The sequence below is a fragment of the Pelophylax lessonae genome (assembly GCF_965119305.1).
Source record: "Pelophylax lessonae genome assembly, chromosome: 1".
NCBI classification, from domain to species: domain Eukaryota; kingdom Metazoa; phylum Chordata; class Amphibia; order Anura; family Ranidae; genus Pelophylax; species Pelophylax lessonae.
In genome coordinates, this window is record NC_138768.1 from 53,285,198 (window position 1) to 53,307,787 (window position 22,590).

Genomic DNA, 22,590 nt, shown 5'->3' on the forward strand with positions numbered 1-22,590 from the left:
TTCCCACAAACAGAGCTTTCTTTTGGTGGTATTTGATCACCTCTGCGCTTTTTATTTTTTGCGATATTAATAAAAAAAGAGCGAAAATTTTGCAAAAAAATGACATTTTCAACTTTGTCTTTTAAAAAATATCCAATATACTCAATTTATGTCATTTTTTTTGGCCAAAATATATTTAGCTACATGTCTTTGACAAAAAAAAAATTCAATGAGCGTATTTTTATTGGTTTGCGCAAAAGTTATAGCGTCTACAAACTATGGTGTAAATACTGAAATTTTACGCAGCTTTAATTTCTGACTGCCTATCTCAATTCATGAAGTGCTAAAATGGCAGGGCAGTACAAGACCCCCCCCCCCAAATTACCACTTTTTGGAAAGTAGACATCCTAAGGAATGTTCTGAGAGGCATGTTGAGATCATTGAATATTTAATTTTTTTGTCACAGGTGTTTGAAAAATGACTAAAAAAAAAATAAATTTTTTTTTTAACACAAAGTTGTCACTAAAAGATAAATTTCTCACACATGCCATGGGTATATGTGTAATTACACCCCAAAATATATTCTGCTGCTTCTCCTGAGTACAGGGATACCACATATGTGAGACTTTTTGGGAGCCTAGCTGTGTACGGGACCCCAAAAATCAATCTCCATCTTTAGGTTTTCTAATGGCGTAAATTTTTGATTTTACTCCTCACTACCCATCACAGTTTCGGAGGCCCTGAAATTTCAAGATAGCACAAAACCCCCCAAATGACCCCATTTTGCAAAGTAGACACCCCAAGCTATTTGCTGAGAGGCATGGTGAGTCCATGGAATATTTTATATTTTGCCACAAGTTCCGGGAAATATATTATTATTTTTTTTTTGTTTTTTTACACAAAGTTGTCACTAAATGATATATTGCTCACACATGCCATGGGTATATGTGAAATGACACCCCAAAATACATTCTGCTGCTTCTCCTGAGTACAGGGATACCCCATGTGTGAGACTTTTTTGCAGTCTAGCCGAGTACAGGCCCCCGAAAATCAATCACCACTTTCAGGCTTTCCAAGGGCGTAAATTGTTGATTTCACTCCTGACTACCTATCACAGTTTCGGAGGCCATGAAATGCCAAGACAGCACAACCCCCCCCCCCAAATGACCCCTTTTCGTAAAGTAGACACCCTAAGCTATTTGCAGAGAGGCATGTTGAGTGTTTTGCAGATCTCACTTTTTGTCACAAAGTTTTGGAAATTGAAAAAAGAGGAAAAAAAATGCATTTTCCTGTTTTTTCTTCATTTTCCAAAAAAAATGAGAGATGCAAAATACTCACCATGCCTCTCAGCAAATAGATTGGAGTGTCTACTTTGCAAAATGGGGTCATTTGGGGGGGTTTTGTGCCATCTTGGCATTTCATGGCCTTCAAAAGTGTGATAGGTAGTAAGGAGTGAGATCAACAATTTACGCCCTTAGAAAGCCTGAAGGTGGGGAGTGGTTTTCCGAGTCCTGTACGTGGCTAGACTGCAAAAAAGTCTCACACATGGGGTATCCTTGTACTCAGGAGAAGCAGCAGAATTTATTTTGGGGTGTCATTTCACATATACCCATGGAATGTGTGAGCATTATATCATTTACTGACAACTTTGTGTAAAAAAATAAATAAATAAATAAAATAATAATTTTCCTGAAACTTGTGGCAAAATATAAACTATTCCATGGACTCATCATGCCTCTCAGCTAATAGCTTGGAGTGCCTACTTTGCAAAATGGGGTCATTTGGGGGGGTTTTGTGCCATTTTGGCATTTCATGGCCTTCAAAATTGTGATAGGTAGTAAGGAGTGAGATCAACAATTGTTTGCCCTTAGAAAGCCAGAAGGTGCGGATTGGTTTTCCGGGTCCTGTACGCGGCTAGACTGCCAAAAAGTCTCACACATGGGGTATCTTTGTACTCAGGAGAAGCAGCAGAATGTATTTTGGGGTGTCATTTCACATATACCCATGGAATGTGTGAGCATTATATCATTTACTGACAACTTTGTGTAAAAAAATAAATAAATAAAATAATAATTTTCCTGAAACTTGTGGCAAAATATAAACTATTCCATGGACTCATCATGCCTCTCAGCTAATAGCTTGGAGTGTCTACTTTGCAAAATGGGGTCATTTGGGGGGGTTTTGTGCCATTTTGGCATTTCATGGCCTTCAAAAGTGTGATAGGTAGTAAGGAGTGAGATCAACAATTTACGCCCTTAGAAAGCCAGAAGGTGCGGATTGGTTTTCCGGGTCCTGTACGCGGCTAGACTGCCAAAAAGTCTCACACATGCGGTATCCCTGTACTCAGGAGAAGCAGCAGAATGTATTTTGAGGTGTCATTTCACATATACCCATGGCATGCGTGAGCAATATATTATTTAGTGACAACTTTGTGTAAAAAACAAACAAAAAAAAACAAATTGTCATTTTCCTGAAACTTAGGGCAAAATATAAAATACTCCATGGACTCAATATGCCTCTCAGCAAATAGCTTTGGGTGTCTACTTTCCAAAAAGGGGTCATTTGGGGGGTGTTTGAACCGTCCCGGCATTTTATGCTCAAATTTAGCAACACATCACCCACTCTTCTAACCACTTGAAAACCAAGCCTTTTCTGTGAGTTTTTGTTTACATGAAAAAATATTTTGTTTTCACAAGAAAATTACTTTGAACCCCCAAACATTATATTTTTTTTTAAAGCAGAGGCCCTACAGAACAAAATGGTGGATGTTGCAATTTTTTTTGTCACGCGGTATTTGCGCACACATTTTCCAAACGCAATTTTTGCGTAAAAAAAACACTTTTTTTTATATTTAATGCAGAAATACACTATAGAATTCCAAATTGTTTGGTAAAATTTAAAAGATGATCTTATGCCGAGTTCATAGACACCTAACATGACATGCTTTAAAAATTGCGCACACCCGTGCCGCGGCAACAAACTACGTACGGTTTTAAAAGCCTTTAAAAGTCTTTACAGGTTACCACTTTGGACTTACAGAGGAGGTCTACTGCAAGAATTACTGCCCTCAACCTGGCGTTCGCGGCGATACCTCACATGCATGCTGCAATTGCGGTTTACATATGACACTAGACCAATGCTTGTGTGCGCATTTGCGCGCAAGCACGGGGGGACAGGGGGGCTTGATTTTTTTTTTTTTAATTTGCTTTCTTATGTTATTTTGACACCTTTTCTTTCATTTTTTTTTTTCTTTAATCATTTTTATTGTTATCACGGTGAATTTAAATTTCCCCTATGATAGCAATCTGTAGTGACAGGTACTCTTTTTATAAAAAATTGGGGTCTTTTAGACTCTAGATCTTTCCTCTGACCTTAACGCATCTGACCATACCAAAATTGGTGTGATAAAATACTTTCCCAATTTCCCAATGGCGCTGTTTATTTCTGGCGAAACAGAAGTCATGAAATGCTCGTAGCCTCCGGCATCTTAGCCCATAGAGATGATTGGAGCCATTCTCATCTCCAATCAGCTCTATGGTTAGATAATTGAACCACTGGCTGCACTCTCGGGTTAACCGGTGGGACAGGAGAGCCAGAGAAAAACCGTGGAAGGCAGCGGAAGGCGGCAGGAGGGGGGGGGGGGAGTCTCCTCCCACTGCATGTAAAAGCAGTCTAGCGGCCAATTATCCGCTAGGATTGCTTTTACATGTAAGCCGACCGCTGGCTGTAAAAAACGATACCAAGATGATGCCTAAATCTGCAGGCATCATCCTGGTATAACCACTCAAAGTCCAGCAACGTACCAGTACATTGCTGGTCCTTGTTTGGCATATAGGTTTTTTTTTTTTTTCATACAGCCTGTGGGCTGAACGGAAAAAAAGAGAACCTATCAGAAATCAGCACAGGAATAATGCGTAGTATTACTCATCATTAACCGCCCAAGCAACCACCCACTTAATTTAATGATGGGTATACACGACACTATCCACGTATACCAAAATAGGATTTTAACTGCAGTGCTGAAATCAGAAAATCACCACAGCTGCTATCAGCAAAGGTATCCATATATGCTGAGCGCAAACGCTGTTTGTGTCAGAATATATAAAATCAATGCGTGGTAGCCGACGAGTACCTGCAAGAGAAACAGGTCACAAAAGAATGAAAAACATACAAAGGACATTAAAAGTACATAGGAAGTGTAGAAGAACATAAAAAAATGACTGAGACGACAACTATTTTTAGCTTTTATGTATTTTTTTTTTTTTCTTCAAACGTCGAGTTCCAGGTTCCGGTCTCTCAAAATGACGATAGCCATCGAACATCTTTTGAGACCCTGTGTAAATGTGCCCTAAACTGTGCCGTGCTGTACCCTACGCTAAAAATCCACTAGTGTGTGGTAGCGACGGAAACAGTCACTGTGGCAAAGACCAGGTTGGTCAGGACAGTCGGGACAATAATTCCGGGTGTCACGCCTAAATTCGCGCTTGCTGCAGACACGGCATCTTTTTTGGGGGTATCGTTGGGAACGGGTACTCGGGAGGAATTCCGGAAAATGCCTCTCATGCAGCCGGCTCACTGCATCTGGTTGGGGAAGTTGGGCAGGAGCACCAGCTGGATACAGAAGGGCTCTGATTATCTCTTCTTGGAATTGAAAGAAAGATAATGTTCCGGCAGACGCTTTGTATAAGACAAAAGCGTTGTAAACAGCCAAGTGAAATAGGTATACAGTCACTTTTTTGTACCAGCGTCTGGCCTTACGGGCAATTAGGTACGGTCCCATCATCTGGTCGTTGAAGTCCACCCCTCCCATTTTACGGTTATATTCGTGGACATAGAGGGGCTTCTCAACAACAACACCGGAGACCGTAGAAATTTGGACTGCCGTGTCTGGGTGAATGGAGGACAGCACGTAAACGTTTCGTTTGTCCCTCCACTTCACTGCAAGCAATTCCTCGCACCTCAAGCAGGCTCTCTCCCCCGAGCTCAGTGGGGCATTTACTAGCCGTTGGGGGAAGCCCCGGCGATTAGATCGCACGGTGCCACAAGCGCCAATTTGCAATTGAAAGAGGTGTCTAAAAAGTGGCACGCTTGAATAGAAATTGTCCACGTACAAGTGGTACCCCTTTCCAAATAAGGGTGACACCAAGTCCCAAACTATCTTGCCGCTGCTCCCTATGTAGCCTGGGCAGTCGGGGGGCTCCACAGTGCTGTCTTTTCCCTCGTAGACACGGAAATTAACTGTATAGCCTGTGGCCCTGTCACAAAGCTTATACAACTTGACCCCGTATCTGGCACGCTTGCTGGGGAGGTACTGTTTGATAGCAAGGCGGCCAGTAAACTTAATCAGGGACTCGTCAACGCAGACATCTTGTTGGGGGGTAAACAAGGCTGCGAACCGCTGATTGAAGTGGTCTACGAGGGGCCGAAGTTTGTGGAGCCGATCATATTCAGGGTCTCCCCGAGGACGACAGAGTTCATTGTCGTTGAAATGCATGAACCGAAATATTTGTTCGTATCGAGCCCTGGACATAGCAGCAGAGAACACGTGCATTTGATGAATTGGGTCAGTGGACCAATATAACCGCAATTCATTCTTTCTTGTAATGCCGGTGTTGAAGGAAAGGCCCAGATAGGTTTTAAACTCCTGAATCGTAATAGGATTCCAGGCAAATGGTCTGGCAAGGGATGAATTTGGGTTGGCGGCGATAAATTGTTGAGCATACAAATTTGATTGGTCCACAATAGATCTGTAAAGATCTTCAGTGAAAAACAGCTCAAAATAGTTTATGGGATTAAAACCAGCTGTTTCCACTTGGATTCCGGGTTGGGCGGTGAACGGGGGAAGTACTGGCGCTGTGGAATCTGTGGGCTGCCAATTAGGATATGCCAGCGCATCAGGGAGGACACTATGGGCTCTACGGGCCTGTCTTCGGATACGCGGTGGCTGCGGGCCACGACTCGTGCTAGCCACCGCACCAGCTTCAACTGCACTCAGGTGACTCGCCACGTCACCAGGTGATACTGCAGTGCTGGTTGAAGGTCCAGGGTGTACTAGGCCGCTCGTGCTTGCCAGATCACGAGAAGTGTGAGCGACACTAGTATTGGCACTCTGCTGCATACGAGAAACCCCCGGTTCTTGCAAGTCAGCAACTCCAGAATGGAGTCGGGTATGCCTGACCTTAGCAGGGACCCCTCTGTCGGAGCTATCTGTCAGGGAGCCGCTGCTGTCATCTGGTTCGTATATTGACCCTGATTCTGCCAGTGAGGCTTCCCCATCGCTCTCACCTGACATGGTCATTATACTATATATAGCTTCATCACTGTACACACGTTTTGTCATTTTAGTAACTAAATTTACCGGTACAGTGATGCGACTACTAGGTAATAAAAGCACCTGGTTGTCGAGGACTATTTGGTCGCTACAAAAAACTGCTAGTGCTAACAGAGATCAGGCCTGACTCTGGTAACACAGCGGTTTTGTGTAATTTGTGTTTTTTGGAAGTGTCAGTAATCTATTGATTACTACACTTGCCTGGGTAAGGTGGGCTGGGCAGGGGGGCTAAACGCAGGTGCTAGCAGGAATCAGTGCTGACTGTGCAAACACTGCATTTTGGGAACACTAAATTATGAGGACGCTAGTATAGTTCTGATCAGATCAGATATTGATCTTTTCAAACACTATACTAGTAACGGAGGTGTGTGTGTATGTGTGTTAGTGTACTTGACTCTAACTGACGCTAAGTAACAGTGGTGTAGTGGGACCCTGACGCTAACTAGCTAGCCTAAGTTGTGTCACCCGTGACGCTAATACAGTGATCGGTAATCACTGTATATAGTGAACACTGTGACAGGGAAGTGAAGGGGTTAAACTGGGGGAGATCAAGGGGTTAAATCTTTATAGAGGATAGATGGCGGGTGGCCTAAACCTATTCGGGCCTAGCGCAAGCGCAAATTAGGGTCACAAGTGACACTAAATACAGTGATCAGTAGTTATCTGATATACTGTATATATTAGTTCACTGTGTGATAGGGAGTGAAGGGGTTAACTGCGGGAGATCAAGGGGTTAAACCTTTATAAGGGATAGATGGCGGGTGGCCTAAACCTATTCGGGCTTAGCGCAAGCTAGGATCACAAGTGACACTAAATACAGTGATCAGTAGTTATCTGATTTACTGTTTAGATTAGTGCACTGTGTTATAGAGAGTGAAGGGGTTAACTGGGGAAGATCAAGGGGTTAAAAGTTTATTACGGGATAGGTGGCGGGTGCCCTAACCCTATCTGGGCTTAGCGCAAGCGCAAATTAGGGTCACTAGTGACACTAAATACAGTGATCAGTATTTACCTATATACTGTATTTAGTGCACAGAGTAATAGGGTGTAAAAGGGGTAACTGTGGGTGATCAAGGGGTTAAAACTTTATTAGGGGATAGGTGGCGGGTACCCTAACCCTGTTTGGGCCTAGCGCAAGCGCAAACTACGCTCACAAGTGACACTTATACAGTGATCAGTAAAATATCTGTATACCACTGTATATAGTGTTCACTGTGAGGGGTTTGGGGGTGATCAGGGGGTGATCAGAGGTGATCAAGGGGTTAAATGTACCTATGTGAGGTGTGTCAGTGTAGTGTTGGTGGAAACTCACGTTTTTGCTGCGTCTCTGTCTTCTCCTGGAACCGAAAGGGCTCCAGAAGGGACAGTGACATCACTTCCCCTGCCTGTGTTTACATTACACAGACAGGGGACAGATTTCCATTGGCTGGGACCGATCGCCAGACACTGACCAGAAATCATTGGTCAGTATCTGGTGACTGATCGCTTCCCAAACGAATCCGATCGGAATCAGCTCCCGCGGCGCGCTCTGGGAGCCGTGAACCCGCCCGACGTAGGTCTACGTCGCTGGACGGGATCGTGGCAAAGTGCCGCAGTAGCCTCCATGTGAGCGGAGGTAAAGTGGTTAACTTGTTTGTTAACACAGCTGACCGTTCTTCTCCCTAGAATGATCATAGAGCTCCTGTGATCCTTCTATATAGGATCACATGTCTCTATGGTCATTTCAGAAGCCACGCCCCCCACAGTTAGAATCACTCCCCTAAGCTCACATTTAAACGCCTTGATCACCGTCAATGTTAACCCCCTCCCTGCCAGTGTCATTATTACGGTAACAGTGCATATTTTTAGCACTGATTACTGTAGTAATGTCACTGGTCCCCCCAAAGGTGTCAAAAATGTCAGTCAGGGGTCCGATCTGTCCGCCGCAATGTCGCAGTCCCGCAAAAAATCGCAGATTGCCACCATTACTAGTAAAGTTGGTAGACGCGATAACTTTTGCGCAAACCAATTAAAATACGCTTATTTCGATTTTTTTTTACCAAAACATGTAGCAGAAAACAAATTGGTCTAAAATGTTAAAAAATTTTGATTTTTACATTTTTTTTTGGGAATGTCATATAGCAGAATGTGAAAAAAATATTGTTTTTTTTTTTCAGAATTGTCACTCTTTTTTGTTAATAGCGCAAAAAATAAAAATCGCACAGGTGATCAAATACCACCAAAAGAAAGCTATTTGTGGGGAAAAAAAAGGATGTAAATTTGATTTGGGTACAGCGTCGCACGACCGCGCAATTGTCCGTTAAAATAACGCAGTGCCGAATCGCAAAATAGGGCCTGGTCAAATCCTTCCGGTCTTAAAGTGGTTAAGGCTTGAAGCAACTGCACTTGCAAGAGTGCACAGTCTATTTGCCTTTAAGAAATCAACCCTTATGTGTCCATAAGGCTCACAGAGCCGTGGCTCGTTTTATCCCCCCCCCCCCCCGCCCCGTTTCCTCATTGGCTCACTGACTGTAACGGACAGTAGCAGGAGCTAGTGGCTCCTGCTGCTGTCTCAGCCAATAAGGAATGAGAGCTCATCACTAGATCTAGAGGGAGCTTAGATGAGCAATGCGGGGGGGGGGGGGGGGGCTGCTGCATACAGTTTTTTTTAAAACCACTTTAAGATTTTCTTTTTTCCAGGCTGTAGTTGACACAATGAGACAGTTTTAGATGGAGTGATCATTTAGGCTGCATTCCTGCTTCCATGCGGTGCACGCATTCTAGCAGTATACCCAACGCACATCCTCACACCAAACATCACACATGACCCTCAATGTACCAAAGTGCATATACCAGTGAACACCTGCTGTGTTGGAGAAAAATGGGTCTGCTGTACTGAGGCTCATTAAAACGGAACCAGGGCTTTTTTTCAGCAGGAACGCGGGGGAACGCAGTACCGGCACCTCCGGCACTGAATGTATGCAAGGGTGCTGGGGTGTGCTGAAGGGTCTACTGATGCTGGCTGCTAGGGGATGTATTGTAGCTGGAGGGGATCCATATTTGCACTGTAGGGGGGTCTATTGTTTCTGGGGAAGTCTATTGTTACTGGTGGGGGATCTATTGTTGCTGGGGTTTGTCTTATGTTGCTGGAGGGTCAGTTGTGTCAGTTGTTGCTAGGAGAGATCTATTATTAAGGGGGGTCTATTGATGCAGGCTGTGGGGAGATCGGTTGTTGCTGCCAGCGCTTTATTATTGTACTGTGGGATATATTGTTGTGGGTGGTGCATTTTTGTTGGGGGGATCTATTGTTGCTGGAGAGTGTATTGATGTTGCTGGCTGCAGGAGATCTATTTTACTGATTTTCTTGTTATCATTAACAAGCATTAACAAATTCCATACTTACTTGGTACCAAAAATAGTTCTGTATTCTCTATAAAGGGCAGTACTGGGAGGTGGGCAGGGGGTGAAATCAGGGAACGGTCCTCGGAGGTGGGTAGGGGCAGAGAAAAGGAGTGAGTCAGAAAGGGGGGAGTTCCTGCAGCTATTCTTCAAGAAAAAAAGCCCTGAGTGGAACAATACCCACCTCAGCTCCAACAATACAGCATCCTCCAACTCCCTGCCTGGGAGTTCAGTCAGATTCAGCATTGTCAAATTTGTACAGTGAGCTGCACGTGCAGATAAGGTAAGTCGTTTTAATGCAGAGGGGACATGCTTTGTCTCTTCTGCATTAAAAATTCCATTACATTGCACAGCTGCCCATCAATCCCTGTGAAGAAAGTTCAAAAAACATGCAAAGTTTTTATTTTTTTTTTTGACAAATCGTTTCTTACAATTTATTCTTCTTAGAACATGGGATATTTTTACGTAAGAAGTCCTGTATTAATGGCCAGCTGACTTCCTGAGCCTGGCAGTGCGGGACAAGCTCCCCTCCCCACTTAACAGGAACTGGAAATATAGGTATTCTTGATACAGGGCAGAAAGGAGAACACGGAGGTTCTAGGAGGTGTCCGGCTCCGGGATAACTCTCTATGTACACGTCCATCTTGCCAAACCTTTTTGCTCTGGCTTGTGATGCCCTTGCGAAATGTAAGCTTTCATTGTTCTGATCATTTTCTCCCACCAGGAAGAGGATGGGACCTTTGGCCTTTTCCACTGGAAGTACACTGGCCTGGGTTTCTGGTTTTGTTGGGTCTCCTTGTAAGCGAAACATGTCATAGGCTTCAGAGGGTGTAAAAAGCATCCTCTCTCTTTTCCAGGGAATTCCAGGCAGGATGAGATCCCCGTAACTGAAAGCGTTGCTGGTAATCAACACGGTTCCATTGATGCAGACTGTAGCGGCAATCTGCGGTAAATAAGACGCCATGGCGAGAGCCATCTCAGCTCCTTTGCTTACACCTATGACTCCAACTCCACTTCCGCACACCTGAATGACATTTAGAAACAAAGGTTATTGTCTGTTAAAGTTGAACTCTGAACAAAAAGCAAAATACACATGAACTATAGTATATAGAGTGGGGGGAAAATAATTATTTGATCCCCTGCAGATTTTGTGAGATTGTCCACTTACAAAGAAATAAAGGGTCTATAATTTTTATCATAGGTTTATTTTAAATGAGAGACAAAATATCAACCAAAAATCCAGAAAAAAAACACATGATACAAATGTTCTAAATTGAAAAATAAGTATTTGATCCCTTACCAACCAACAATAATTCTGGCTCCCTACAGTATGTGCTCATGTGGTACACAGATTACTCCTGTCAATTTAAAGGGAAACTCCAGTCAAAAATAAAATTTTTCCTAATATGTTAAATATCTTTATCTTTGATATTATTAATTTTCTGACTACCTGCTTGTGTAGCTTAGAAAGTCTTATCTAAACTAGACAAATCAGCTTCTTCTTGTTCTTCACTGACAATGCTATCTCCCTTTATCTGAATTTGCTAAGCTGTCTTTCATTTCCTGAAAAGGTTGTCTTTCTAAGACAGGCATGCCTAGATCTGCCCAGCCTCACCCCCATCCCTCCCATCCTTCACAGAACATGATCTCCTGTCTATAGAACCTTGTTTAGGTTAGCAGCTTCTCCTGAGAAGGGGGGGGGGGGAGAGAGAGGGGGGTCACGTGAACGGCGCAATATATGAAAGAAATAAGGTACAAAAAGGAAATTTTTTGAAAGGTTAGAAGGATACATATCCATTTCTATTGCTCATTACATGTGAGTAATGAGTTTTAGGCTCCATTTCCACTAGTGCAACACGACTTTGGACACGAAGTCGCATAACAAGTCACATCCCATTGATTTCAATGGCACCCATTCCCATCCATGCGACTTTGAAAAGGTGCCTGTTCTCAAACTTACAAAATCTGCAGAGGATCAAATAATTAATTTTCCCCAGAGCCTGGATGTAGTGTAGCAATGCGATGCGGTAAGGTCTCATTGCTACACTACATCCAGGCTACATCCAGGCTCCGGGTACACTGTCACGACGACCGGGGCAGTGGAGGATTTCATATACGCAGATTCTTTGTGTCCCGTAGACACCGGTCCATGTGAATGTGATTAATCTTATGTTTAAATAAACGAGTGTTATACAATTTTACACTATGGTCGGCATTCCTTTTTATGTTTCTCCATACAGACCATCCTGAGCCCTGATACATCCTGGTGTGATTATAAGGAGAAAAGGTGTCTGGCGGATTGCCGTTGGGGTTTATGCTTGTTTGCTGGTTTATAATTTTACCAGCAGAGCTTCTGGTAAGTTTGATCTAGACAAACTATTATAGCACTGTGGATGACAGGATATTCTCGTGTGAACACTGTGAACACTTCGTTTGTGATCAAGCAGCACTTTATCACTGGAGGATTTTTATGGATTTGTTTGATGGACTTATTTCTCACAATATTGATTTGATATATCACCAGTATAATTTATATACTTTTTGATATATTCTTCTTGATTAATTGTGGTTTCCAATAATTGATATAATTTGCAATTTTTTTACATTTAATTGCACTGGCACTTTTCCTATATACATAATACTCATTGCACTAGCACAATTTAAAATTGAAGATTTATCTGGGTATAATATATATACAGTCAGGTCCATAAATATTGGGACATCGACACAATTCTAATCTTTTTGGCTCTATACACCACCACAATGGATTTGAAATGAAACAAACAAGATGTGCTTTAACTGCAGACTTCCAGCTTTAATTTGAGGGTATTTACATCCAAATCGGGTGAAAGGTGTTGGAATTACAGTTTGTACATGTGCCTCCCACTTTTTAAGGGACCAAAAGTAATGGGACAATTGGCTGCTCAGTTGTTCCATGGCCAAGTGTGTGTTATTCCCTCATTATTCCATTTACAAGGAGCAGATAAAAGGTCAATTTCAAGTGTGCTATTTGCATTTGGAATCTGTTGCTGTATGAGATCCAAAGAGCTGTCACTATCAGTGAAGCAAGCCATCATTAGGCTGAAAAAACCAACCCATCAGAGAGATAGCAAAAACATTAGGTGTGGCCAAATCAACTGTTTGGAACATCCTTAAAAAGAAAGAACGCACCGGTGAGCTCAGCAACACCAAAAGACCCGGAAGACCACATAAAACAACTGTGGTGGATGACCGAAGAATTCTTTCCCTGGTGAAGAAAACACCCTTCACAACAGTTGGCCAGATCAAGAACACTCTCCAGGAGGTAGATGTATGCGTGTCAAAGTGTGAATACAGAGGGTTCACCACAAGAAATAAACCATTGGTGAGCCTCAAAAACAGGAAGGCCAGATTAGAGTTTGTGAAACAACATCTAAAAAAGCCTTCGCAGTTCTGGAACAACATCCTATGGACAGATTAGTCCAAGATCAACTTGTACAAGAGTGATGGGAAGAGAAGAGTATGGAGAAGGAAAGGAACTGCTCATGATCTAAAGCATACCACCTCATCAGTGAAGCATGGTGGTGGTAGTGTCATGGCGTGGGCATGTATGGCTGCCAATGGAACTGGTTCTCTTGTATTTGTTTTATTGGTGATGTGACTGCTGACAAGAGCAGCAGGATTAATTCTGAAGTGTTTCGGGCAATATTATCTGCTCATATTCAGCCAAATGCTTCAGAACTCATTGGACGGCGCTTCACAGTGCAGATGGACAATGACCCAAAGCATACTGCGAAAGCAACCAAAGAGTTTTTTAAGGGAAAGAAGTGGAATGTTATGCAATGGCCAAGTCAATCACCTGACCTGAATTCGATTGAGCATGCATTTCACTTGCTGAAGACAAAACTGAAGGGAAAATGCCCCAAGAACAAGCAGGAACTGAAGACAGTTGCAGTAGAGGCCTGGCAGAGCTATTGATTAATTAAATTTATATTTAACATATAAAATCAGCTATAATTATTAGGAATTCAGTACTCAAACAGCATCAATTAGATAGAGCATGGATTAATCTACGAAAATTGCGCTAATTTTATTATTTTACAAATTAAAAAAAAAAAAAACATAATAAATGCACTTAGGCCCCTTTTACACATGCAGACTGTTTACATATAGTGATGGACGAACATCGGCTGGGGCGGTTCGCGAACGTCAGCCGCAAATTCTCTCAAAAGTCCACGAACCGCGAGTTCGTGGCGGGCCCCATTGACTTTAATGGGAGACGAACTTTAAAAACCTTTAGGTCATATTTGCTGCCACAAAAGACGTACTAGCTGTGCACAAATAGTCCCAGCACATGGACAATGTCATAACAGAAGTATTGCAATTTAAAAAGTTGCCCTTAATTTTTTTTTTTACAGCAAAAAATATATATTTTTATTTTAATAAATCAGCCAGAACTGACAGCAGCCGGTAAATACATGTCTAATACATATAGGGTCCATTCACACATCTGTAAAATAAGTCCGCATCCATTCCACAATTTGGCGGAACCTTTACAGACCCATTGATTTTCAATTCCAGTCTGAAAAATTAGGCATTCACAGGATAAAGAAGTAAGTGTCGGCCATTCCAGGCCCCAAAAATTAGCCCACATGCATTTTCCTGACAGCTAAGAACGTAGTATTCTGTGGCTGAAGATACATTAGGCATTCACAGGATACAGAAGTAAGTGTCGGCCAGTATTGGCCCCAAAAAATTAGCCCACATAGGTTTACCTGACAGGTAAGGACGTAGTATTCTGTGGCTGAAGGTACATTAGGCATTCACAGGATACAAAAGTAAGTGTCGACCAGTATAGGCCCCACAAAATTAGCCCACATGGGTTTAACTGACAGCTAAGAACGTAGTGTATTTGATGGCTAGAAGTACATTAGGCATTCACACAGGATAAAGAAGTAAGTGTCGGCCTGTATAGGCCCCAAAAATTAGCTCACATGGGTTTAACTGACAGCAAAAAACGTAGTATTTGATGGCTAGAGGTACATTAGGCATTCACACAGTATACAGAAGTGGCGGCCTGTATAGGCTGCAAAAATTAGCTCACATGGGTTTAACTGACAGCAAAGAACATAGTATTTGATGGCTAGAGGTATATTAGGCATTCACAGTATACAGAAGTGTCGGCCTGTATAGGCTGCAAAAATTAGCTCGCATGGGTTTAACTGACAGCAAAGAACGTAGTGTATTTGATGGCTGGAGGTACATTAGGCATTCACAGTATACAGAAGTGTCGGCCTGTACAGGCCCCAAAAATTATCCATTCAATGGACATGAAATGCCTTTTATGCCGCTGTATTTAGCGAAGACAAGGACCAGGAATTGTTGTAGGTGGATGGCGGTCTGGCAGATATTTGTGGCCTGTGATGAGGAATTTCAATGAAACATGGTCTACTGGTCACATGTGTTGAATTCCTCAGAGATCCATGCCTCATTCATTTTTATAAATGTAAGGTAGTCTACACTGTCATGAGCTAGGCGAGTGCGCTTATCGGTCACGATCCCCCCTGCTGCGCTGAACGTCTTTTCAGACAGGACACTGGACGGGGGACAAGCCAACAGTTCCATTGCAAATTGTGCAAGCTCTGGCCAGAGGTCAAGCCTGCCTACCCAGTAGTCCAGGGGTTCATCACGGGCCGTTAACCCAATGTAGTCGGACACCTGTTGGACATCTTTTTTTACGCTCCAACATTTGAGCCACAGAAGCCTGCCTTTTTCCAGAACAACATGACGACGGCATCATGGAAGGTGGAGTGGAGGACAACTGTAAAGGGGACAGGAGAAGGAGAAGAGGCTGGACGGTGAGAGCCTGGAGCGTGGCTTTGTGGGTTCTGACGGTGTTGCTCCCACTGGGCTCGGTGATGGGATTTCAGATGCCTTCTTAAGGCGGTGGTCCCTAGGTGAGTTTTGGGCTTACCGCGACTTATGCGTTGACTGCAAAGGCTGCAGATGGCAACACTGTTGTCAGCAACGGACACAAAAAATTCCCACACTGCGGAGCCATATTACGGCGTCCTGGGAGCGCCAGATGTGACTGTACATGGTTGATGGCTCGCTCCTGATACATTTGCAGTCTGCTTTGTGCCTCTTGTGCAATGCAAGTTCTGCCTGCCTCCATTCCCTATCTGCCTATCTGCCTATCTGCCGGTCCATCAGTCCGCCAGTTCTACAAATAATTGGCCAGTAACTGTCACTGTTAGCACAGTTAACACAGCAAAAGAGGCCACATTTTTGCAGGACTAAAATACAATCTTAGAAAAGTATAATGTTAAAAAAAACACCTCACTTCAATCTGTGGTATTGTTGGGCCACAGGTTTATCACACCAGTTATACAAATAATTGGCCAGTAACTGTTGTCACTGTGTGTAGCACAGTTAACACAGCAAAAGAGGCCAAATTTTTGCAGGACTAAAATACAATCTTAGAAAATTATACTGTTAAATAACACTCCACTTCAATATGTGGTATTGGGGGGGGGGCACTGGTCTATCACACCAGTTGTTCAAAAAATTTGCCAGTGAGTTTGGCACTGTGTGTACCAGACTTAACACAGCAAAAGAGGCAATATTGTTGCAGGACACAAATACACTTGTAAAAGTATACTCAGATAACACCCCGCTTCAATCTGTGGTATTGGGGGGCCACAGGTTTATTACAACAGTTCTACAAATAATTGGCCAGTAACTGCTGTCACTGTGTGTAGCACAGTTTACACAGCAAGAGGCCAAATTTTTGCAGGACTAAAATACACTCTTAGAAAATTATACTGTTAAATAACACCCCACTTCAATATGTGTTATTGGGGGGCCACTGGTCTATCACAGCAGTTCAAAAAAATTGGCCAGTGAGTTTGGCATTGTGTGTATCAGACTTAACTCAGTAAAAGAGGCAATATTGTTGCAGGACACAAATAAACATGTAAAAGTATACTCAGATACACCCCACTTCAATATGTGGTATTGGGGGGGGGAGGGGCATTGGTCTATCACACCAGTTATAATACATTATAAGTGCTTTTGTCACTGTGTGTAGTATTGCTGCAGCAACGCTCAGTCACCACACCTGTCAAAATGCTGCACAGTGCGCAATAATACTACTAATCCACTATAATATGCTTTTCCACTATAATATTATACTGTGGATTACCCCCCCCCCCTTTTTAGTGCACTGCACACCAATACCAAAAAATTTGCAGCCCTTTAAATGACTTGTGGACATTAACAGAGTGATTTGTGTCACTGCTGCCGATCTCTAACTGCCCCTAAAGCACAGACTGGATACCTGCCCCTAACCTGAAAAGAGACTGGACCTATACCAAAAACTGCAGCCCTTTAAATGACTTTTGTGGACATTAACATAGCGATTTGTGTGACTGCAGCCGATCTCTCTAACTGCCCCTAAAGCACAGACTGGATACCTGTCCCTATACTGAAGAGACTGTAATAGACCTATACCGAAATTGCAGCCCTTTAAATGACTTTTGTGGACATCAACAGAGCGATTTGTGTCACTGCAGATGCCGATCTCTAACTGCCCCTAAAGCACAGACTTAATACCTGTCCCTATACTGAAGAGAGACTGGACCTATACCGAAATACCAGCCCTGAAAAGGACTTTTGTGGACATTAACAGAGCGATTTGTGTGACTGCTGCCGATCTCTAACTGCCCCTAAAGCACCGACTGGATACCTGCTCCTAACCTGAAAAGATACTAGTAGACCTATACCGAAATACCAGCCCTGAAAAGGACTTTTGTGGATCTTCACAGAGCTATTTGTGGCTGGCAATCTCTCCCTCATGAGTACAGGCAACCTTTCCCTATGCTGGCAAAAAGCAGAATGTGAAATGGCCGACAGCTCAGGTCTATTTATAGGGTAGGGGGCATGTCCATGTGCTGAAAGGTTTTAATTGGCTGTCCCGTTCCACCTGACGGCTGTGTCATGGGTCAAAGTTCTTCTGAATGAAAAATAAAATGGCGGCGCGGACATCTTCGCGAACATCGGCAAAAGTCCGACTTTTCGTGAATTTGTGAATAAGCAAAATTCGCCGCGAACCGACCGCCGGGTGAACCGCAAGGCCATCTCTATTTACACATGCGGACTGTTTGTTTCATCAGTTCAGTCAAGTTTTTTCAAAGAAAAAGGCCCCTTTCACACGGGCATTCTGTTTGTCCGTTTTTCCTCCATTGACAGATGAAAAATGGGCACCCATATATTTCTATGTGCAAGCAGATTATAGCAGATGATTATTTGTTATCTGCTGACATCTGCCTTTGTTAACATCCGTTTTTTGAAATGGAAGAAAACCCTAAATGGAGGTCAACGGATAAACGGTCCGTTTTTGCATCCGTTGTTAAGGCGGCACCTGCCGACGTCCTAACTACCGATGACTCATCAGCTGTCAGTGTGGTTCCCCCTGGCAGCTGAATGTAAAAACAATTGCCAGCAATAAAAAAAAAAAAAAATGTCAAAAAAACAGCATGGGTGTCCCCACTCCAATCTCTACCAGGGGCTTCCAGATTGCAATAAGCTCCCCCACTCGCAGACCTCCAAAGCCAGGGATGTGGGGAAAAGATCTTTGTCATCAACATGGGGACACAATGCTTTGGGGGTGGGGGGGCAGAGCCGAGAGCTGATGACTCATCTGTACAGCTTTGGCTGTACTTCTCCTTTAAGTTAGCCGGTGTCTGGCATAGCGAGCCAGCATTGGAGATGAGAGATCGTGAAGGGGACGTGGGCATGAGATGTGTATTCTCTTCCTGGAAAAAAAAGAAAAGCGCCACTCTGAGTGCAGTAAACTCGGTACTTTATTAGCCATATACCATCATGGGTACTCACAAGATAAAAATTGTAAAAACATGATGAATTCTTCAGATGGTCGTTAGGTCCAAGGCCTCAGCGAGGGGGGGCTGTTGTGCTCCAGACAAATCCGTGGCTGACTGCAAGAGTCAGCGATATGCGGACCTAGGGGACACCAGCAGCGCCTTCGGCGGCGGACTTCCGGGTTGGGCGTGGAACGTGGGGCGTGATGACGTAGGCGACGCGTTGTCGGAGCATGCGCTCCTTCCTCAGGCCTCTGAAACCGCCATCTTAGAAAGGGGCATTATATAGGGAAGGGGCAGTCTGCTGCCGCAGGGTCCTAAGTAGAGTCTATTACAACCAATACCTAGCTAAAGACACCTGAACGGCACAAAGACCTAATAACTAATCATGGATGATGTTAAGTATATGTACATCGATGTGGTCATATCTTACAATACAATTTCAATTACATACAAGTTTGATGGGGACCTACTATTGAAAAGGTACTGTTAAAAAGGAAAATGTCAGAAAAAATATATATCTATCTGGAACCGATCCTAATGATAGCAAAGAATAAAAATAAAAACAATACAAATAAAAACAATACTGCACGTTACCCTGGGAAAAATAAGAATAAAAAAGAATAATGTGAAATAAAATTAAATAATGAAGATATATAAATTAAAAAATAAAAAATAAAAATTGAAAATAATAATAAATATAGATAAAAATGAAAATAAAAATATATAAATATACATATATATATATATGATGGATATACATATATATATAAGATTAGATGGAATTGATGGGAGTGGATCGAACAAGTGGCAAATTTGAATAAAGGAAGAAAAGGGGAGTAGTGTACATATACCGTACACTCTCGCAACCTTATCTAAAAATGAAGAAGGGGAGCTGTGTGCGTATCCACTTCTGTGCACATGGTCTCGCAACCTTCATTCGCAACCTGGTTTAAAAGTACACAATAAAACCACACTAACGCATGTTTAAATAAAAATAAAAGTATTGATAAAAATATTGATAAAAAACTATCGAGTTAACCTAAAAACATATAAGTGTGATAGTTTAATGGACCTAAATTTAAATTTAAAAAATAATTAAAATCATAAATGGGTGGTGTCCAATTCAGGGCCCAATTAAACATACAGTGCCATATTGATTCGGATGAAACATCCCTCTCTCTCTCTCCCCACGGGGAGTGACCCTATCGAGACAAATGGCTGATCTAAACCCCATGGGACAAAGGCCCTACACCAAGGAATTAGTCTCTACTTCCTCATTAAGGCCCCCAGGTACTAAAGTATCTAATGTATATATCCAAAAAGCTTCTCTTTGGCACAGCTGTTTGAAACGTTGGGCTGCTGAAGGCATAGCGGGTATTGATTCCAGAATCCAGACACGTAACCCTAGAGAAGAGTGATTGTGGTGAGTCAGGAAGTGGCGGGGGACACTGTGCTTGTCATCACCTCCTTCGACAAACCTACGGTGTTCCCCAAACCTCTTCCTGAGTGTACGAATAGTCCTCCCTACGTAGAACAAGCCACAGGGGCATGTTAGGCAGTACACCACGAACTCTGTGGAGCAGTTAAAGAATTTTTTAATAGGATAAATTTGCCCTTTGATGTTATACTCTTTTTGCCCGTGCGTGACATGTTTACATGTCAGACAAAGTTTTTTCCGACACTGAAACATACCCACTAGCGGGATAAGGTTTAAATGGGATGTAAGGGGGATGCTTTTAAGTTTGCTCGGGGCCACCAAACTCCTAATATTTCTAGCTTTCCTATAAGTGATTAAAGGCCTGGGGGGTAAATTACCCCTCAAATGTGGGTCTTCCAGAAGGATAGACCAATGTTTAGTGATCAATTTCTCCATCTTCCTGAACTTGTTGTGGAACTGTGTCACGAACCGTGGGCCTTGGGACTGTGTGTCAAATTTGTTTGTTTTCTTTGTCAGGGGGCCTTTCAGATACAGGTTCTGTGCAGTATCTACTAAAGTTTCGGGGAAGGATTTTTCAATGAATTTGGTTCTCAAATGTTTACTCTGTTCCAAATAATCTTCATTGTTCGTACAATTTCTCCTTAACCTACAGTACTGACTTTTTGGAATATTTTGAATCCACCTAGGGTGGTGACAGCTGTTGAAATGAAGGAACGAATTGCCCGCTGTCGGCTTTGTATAATTTTTGGCTTCAATTTTTCCTTCTCTGTGATACAACAACAGATCAAGGAAGGCCAATTCCGATGAACTAAAGACCGAGGTAAAGGACAAATTGTACGGATTAGAATTGCAGTGTTGAACAAAATCCAAAAACGTTGCCTGTGGGCCATCCCAAATGACTACTATGTCGTCAATGTACCTCCCATAGAATATCAAATGGGGTGTAAAGGGGTTGTTCCTGAAGACATAGTGGGATTCCCACATGCCCATAGTCAAATTGGCGTAACTAGGGGCAAAATTAGCCCCCATCGCCGTGCCATTGGTCTGCAGGTAAAAAGACCCTTCAAATTCAAAATAATTGTGTTTGAGACAAAAACACGTGGCATCCAAAATAAACTGGGCCTGTTCCGGATTGATATTGGAACTATTGTGGAGAAAGAGGGAAACTGCTTGGAGGCCAACCGAATGAGGGATACTAGTATACAAGGAGTTGACATCCAAAGATGCCCACATATAGGTGGGTTCCCAATGGTAAGGGGCCAAAAGTTCTAGAAGATGCACTCCATCCCGTATGTATGAGGGCAAATCTTGTGCCAAAGGCTGGAGAAATTGGTCCACATACAGGGAGAAGGAATTGGTGACACTTTCCATTGACGCCACAATAGGCCTTCCAGGTGGATTCGTGGGATCTTTGTGGACCTTGGGAATATGATAAAAATAGGGCAATGCGTAAAAGTCTCTAAGAAAAAACGCATATTCTGTTTTGTTAATTATTCCCTCCTCTCTAGCCTTATCTAGTAATAATTTGGCCTCCAATATGTAACCTGGCAAAGGGTCACAGATAAGTTTACAATAGGTGGTCCTATCTGATAGTAACCGCTGGGCTTCCCTAAGATAATCCTCTTTATCTTGGATGACAATGCCTCCCCCTTTGTCGGCTGTTCTGATGACCAAATTATGGCCCTTGGACAAATCTGTGAGGGCTTTCCTTTCACTGGGAGTCAAATTAAAATTATTAAACCCAGAAGACTTTGGATGTTTGTGATTATTAGCATGGCACATATTTTTTATCTCAGTGAATACCACCTGGTAGAAAGTCTGCACATAAGGCCCCTTGGACTGTACTGGATTAAATATGGATTTTGGACGTAGGTCCGTATGTTGGACAGGCGGGGATGTAGACGGGTGCTGGGTAAACAATGCCAGATCCTCATCATCATCACTGATGTAGAGTTCTTCCAGCAGCTGTTGACCAATAGCATCCAATTGGGGACATGATGGAATCTCCTCCAATGGAGGGTCTGACCGGACACCGGCATGTTCTTTTGTAGCCTGTATGCTAAAGTGACGTTTAAGGGTCAATAGACGTACGAAACTATTGAGATCCTTAAACAGTGTAAACGGGTTGGGGGAGGAAGATGGAGCAAAATTAAGGCCTCTACAGAGTAAGGATGTTTCTGCTTCTGACAATACATGTGAGGAGAGATTGAATATTTTTATCGTCTCACTAGTCGTAGCCTTTTTCTGACGAGAATGTCGTCCCCCCCGCTTGCCTCTACGTCTAGCTTTCGCTTGGCGTGGGCAAGCAGAGGGGTATGGCCTAAAAAATCCTGATCTAATGGGTTAGGGTCGGGACAACTGGTGGGCTGATCACTAATGGTATGTGAGTGGAGACTAACATGATCCAGATCACTAAAGGCATCTGAACAGGGCACAGGAATGGGGGCAGACACTGGTGTGGTAGCATCTCCCAAAAAAACCTGATCTATCTCCTTTTCCCTTAAAGGGGAAGGGAGAAGTGGGCAAGAATTATCTCTAATAGATGGAGAACCCGATACCGGGTTGTTGGGAGGAATAGTCTCTACCATCTTGTTGCTATTCTG

General features: G+C 43.0%; 1 protein-coding gene across 1 annotated transcript in view; it reads right to left on the reverse strand.

The window, feature by feature from the left end:
- Positions 1-10,115: 10,115 nt before the first annotated feature.
- Positions 10,116-22,590, reverse strand: part of LOC309551878 (acyl-coenzyme A amino acid N-acyltransferase 1-like) — a gene marked incomplete at both ends in the record, with an annotated part of 34,310 nt that continues 21,835 nt past the window's right edge. Inside the window, one exon of the mRNA XM_082252593.1 lies at positions 10,116-10,712. Coding sequence (XP_082108719.1) covers positions 10,116-10,712 — 597 coding nt within the window. The remainder of the gene's footprint in view (positions 10,713-22,590) is intronic.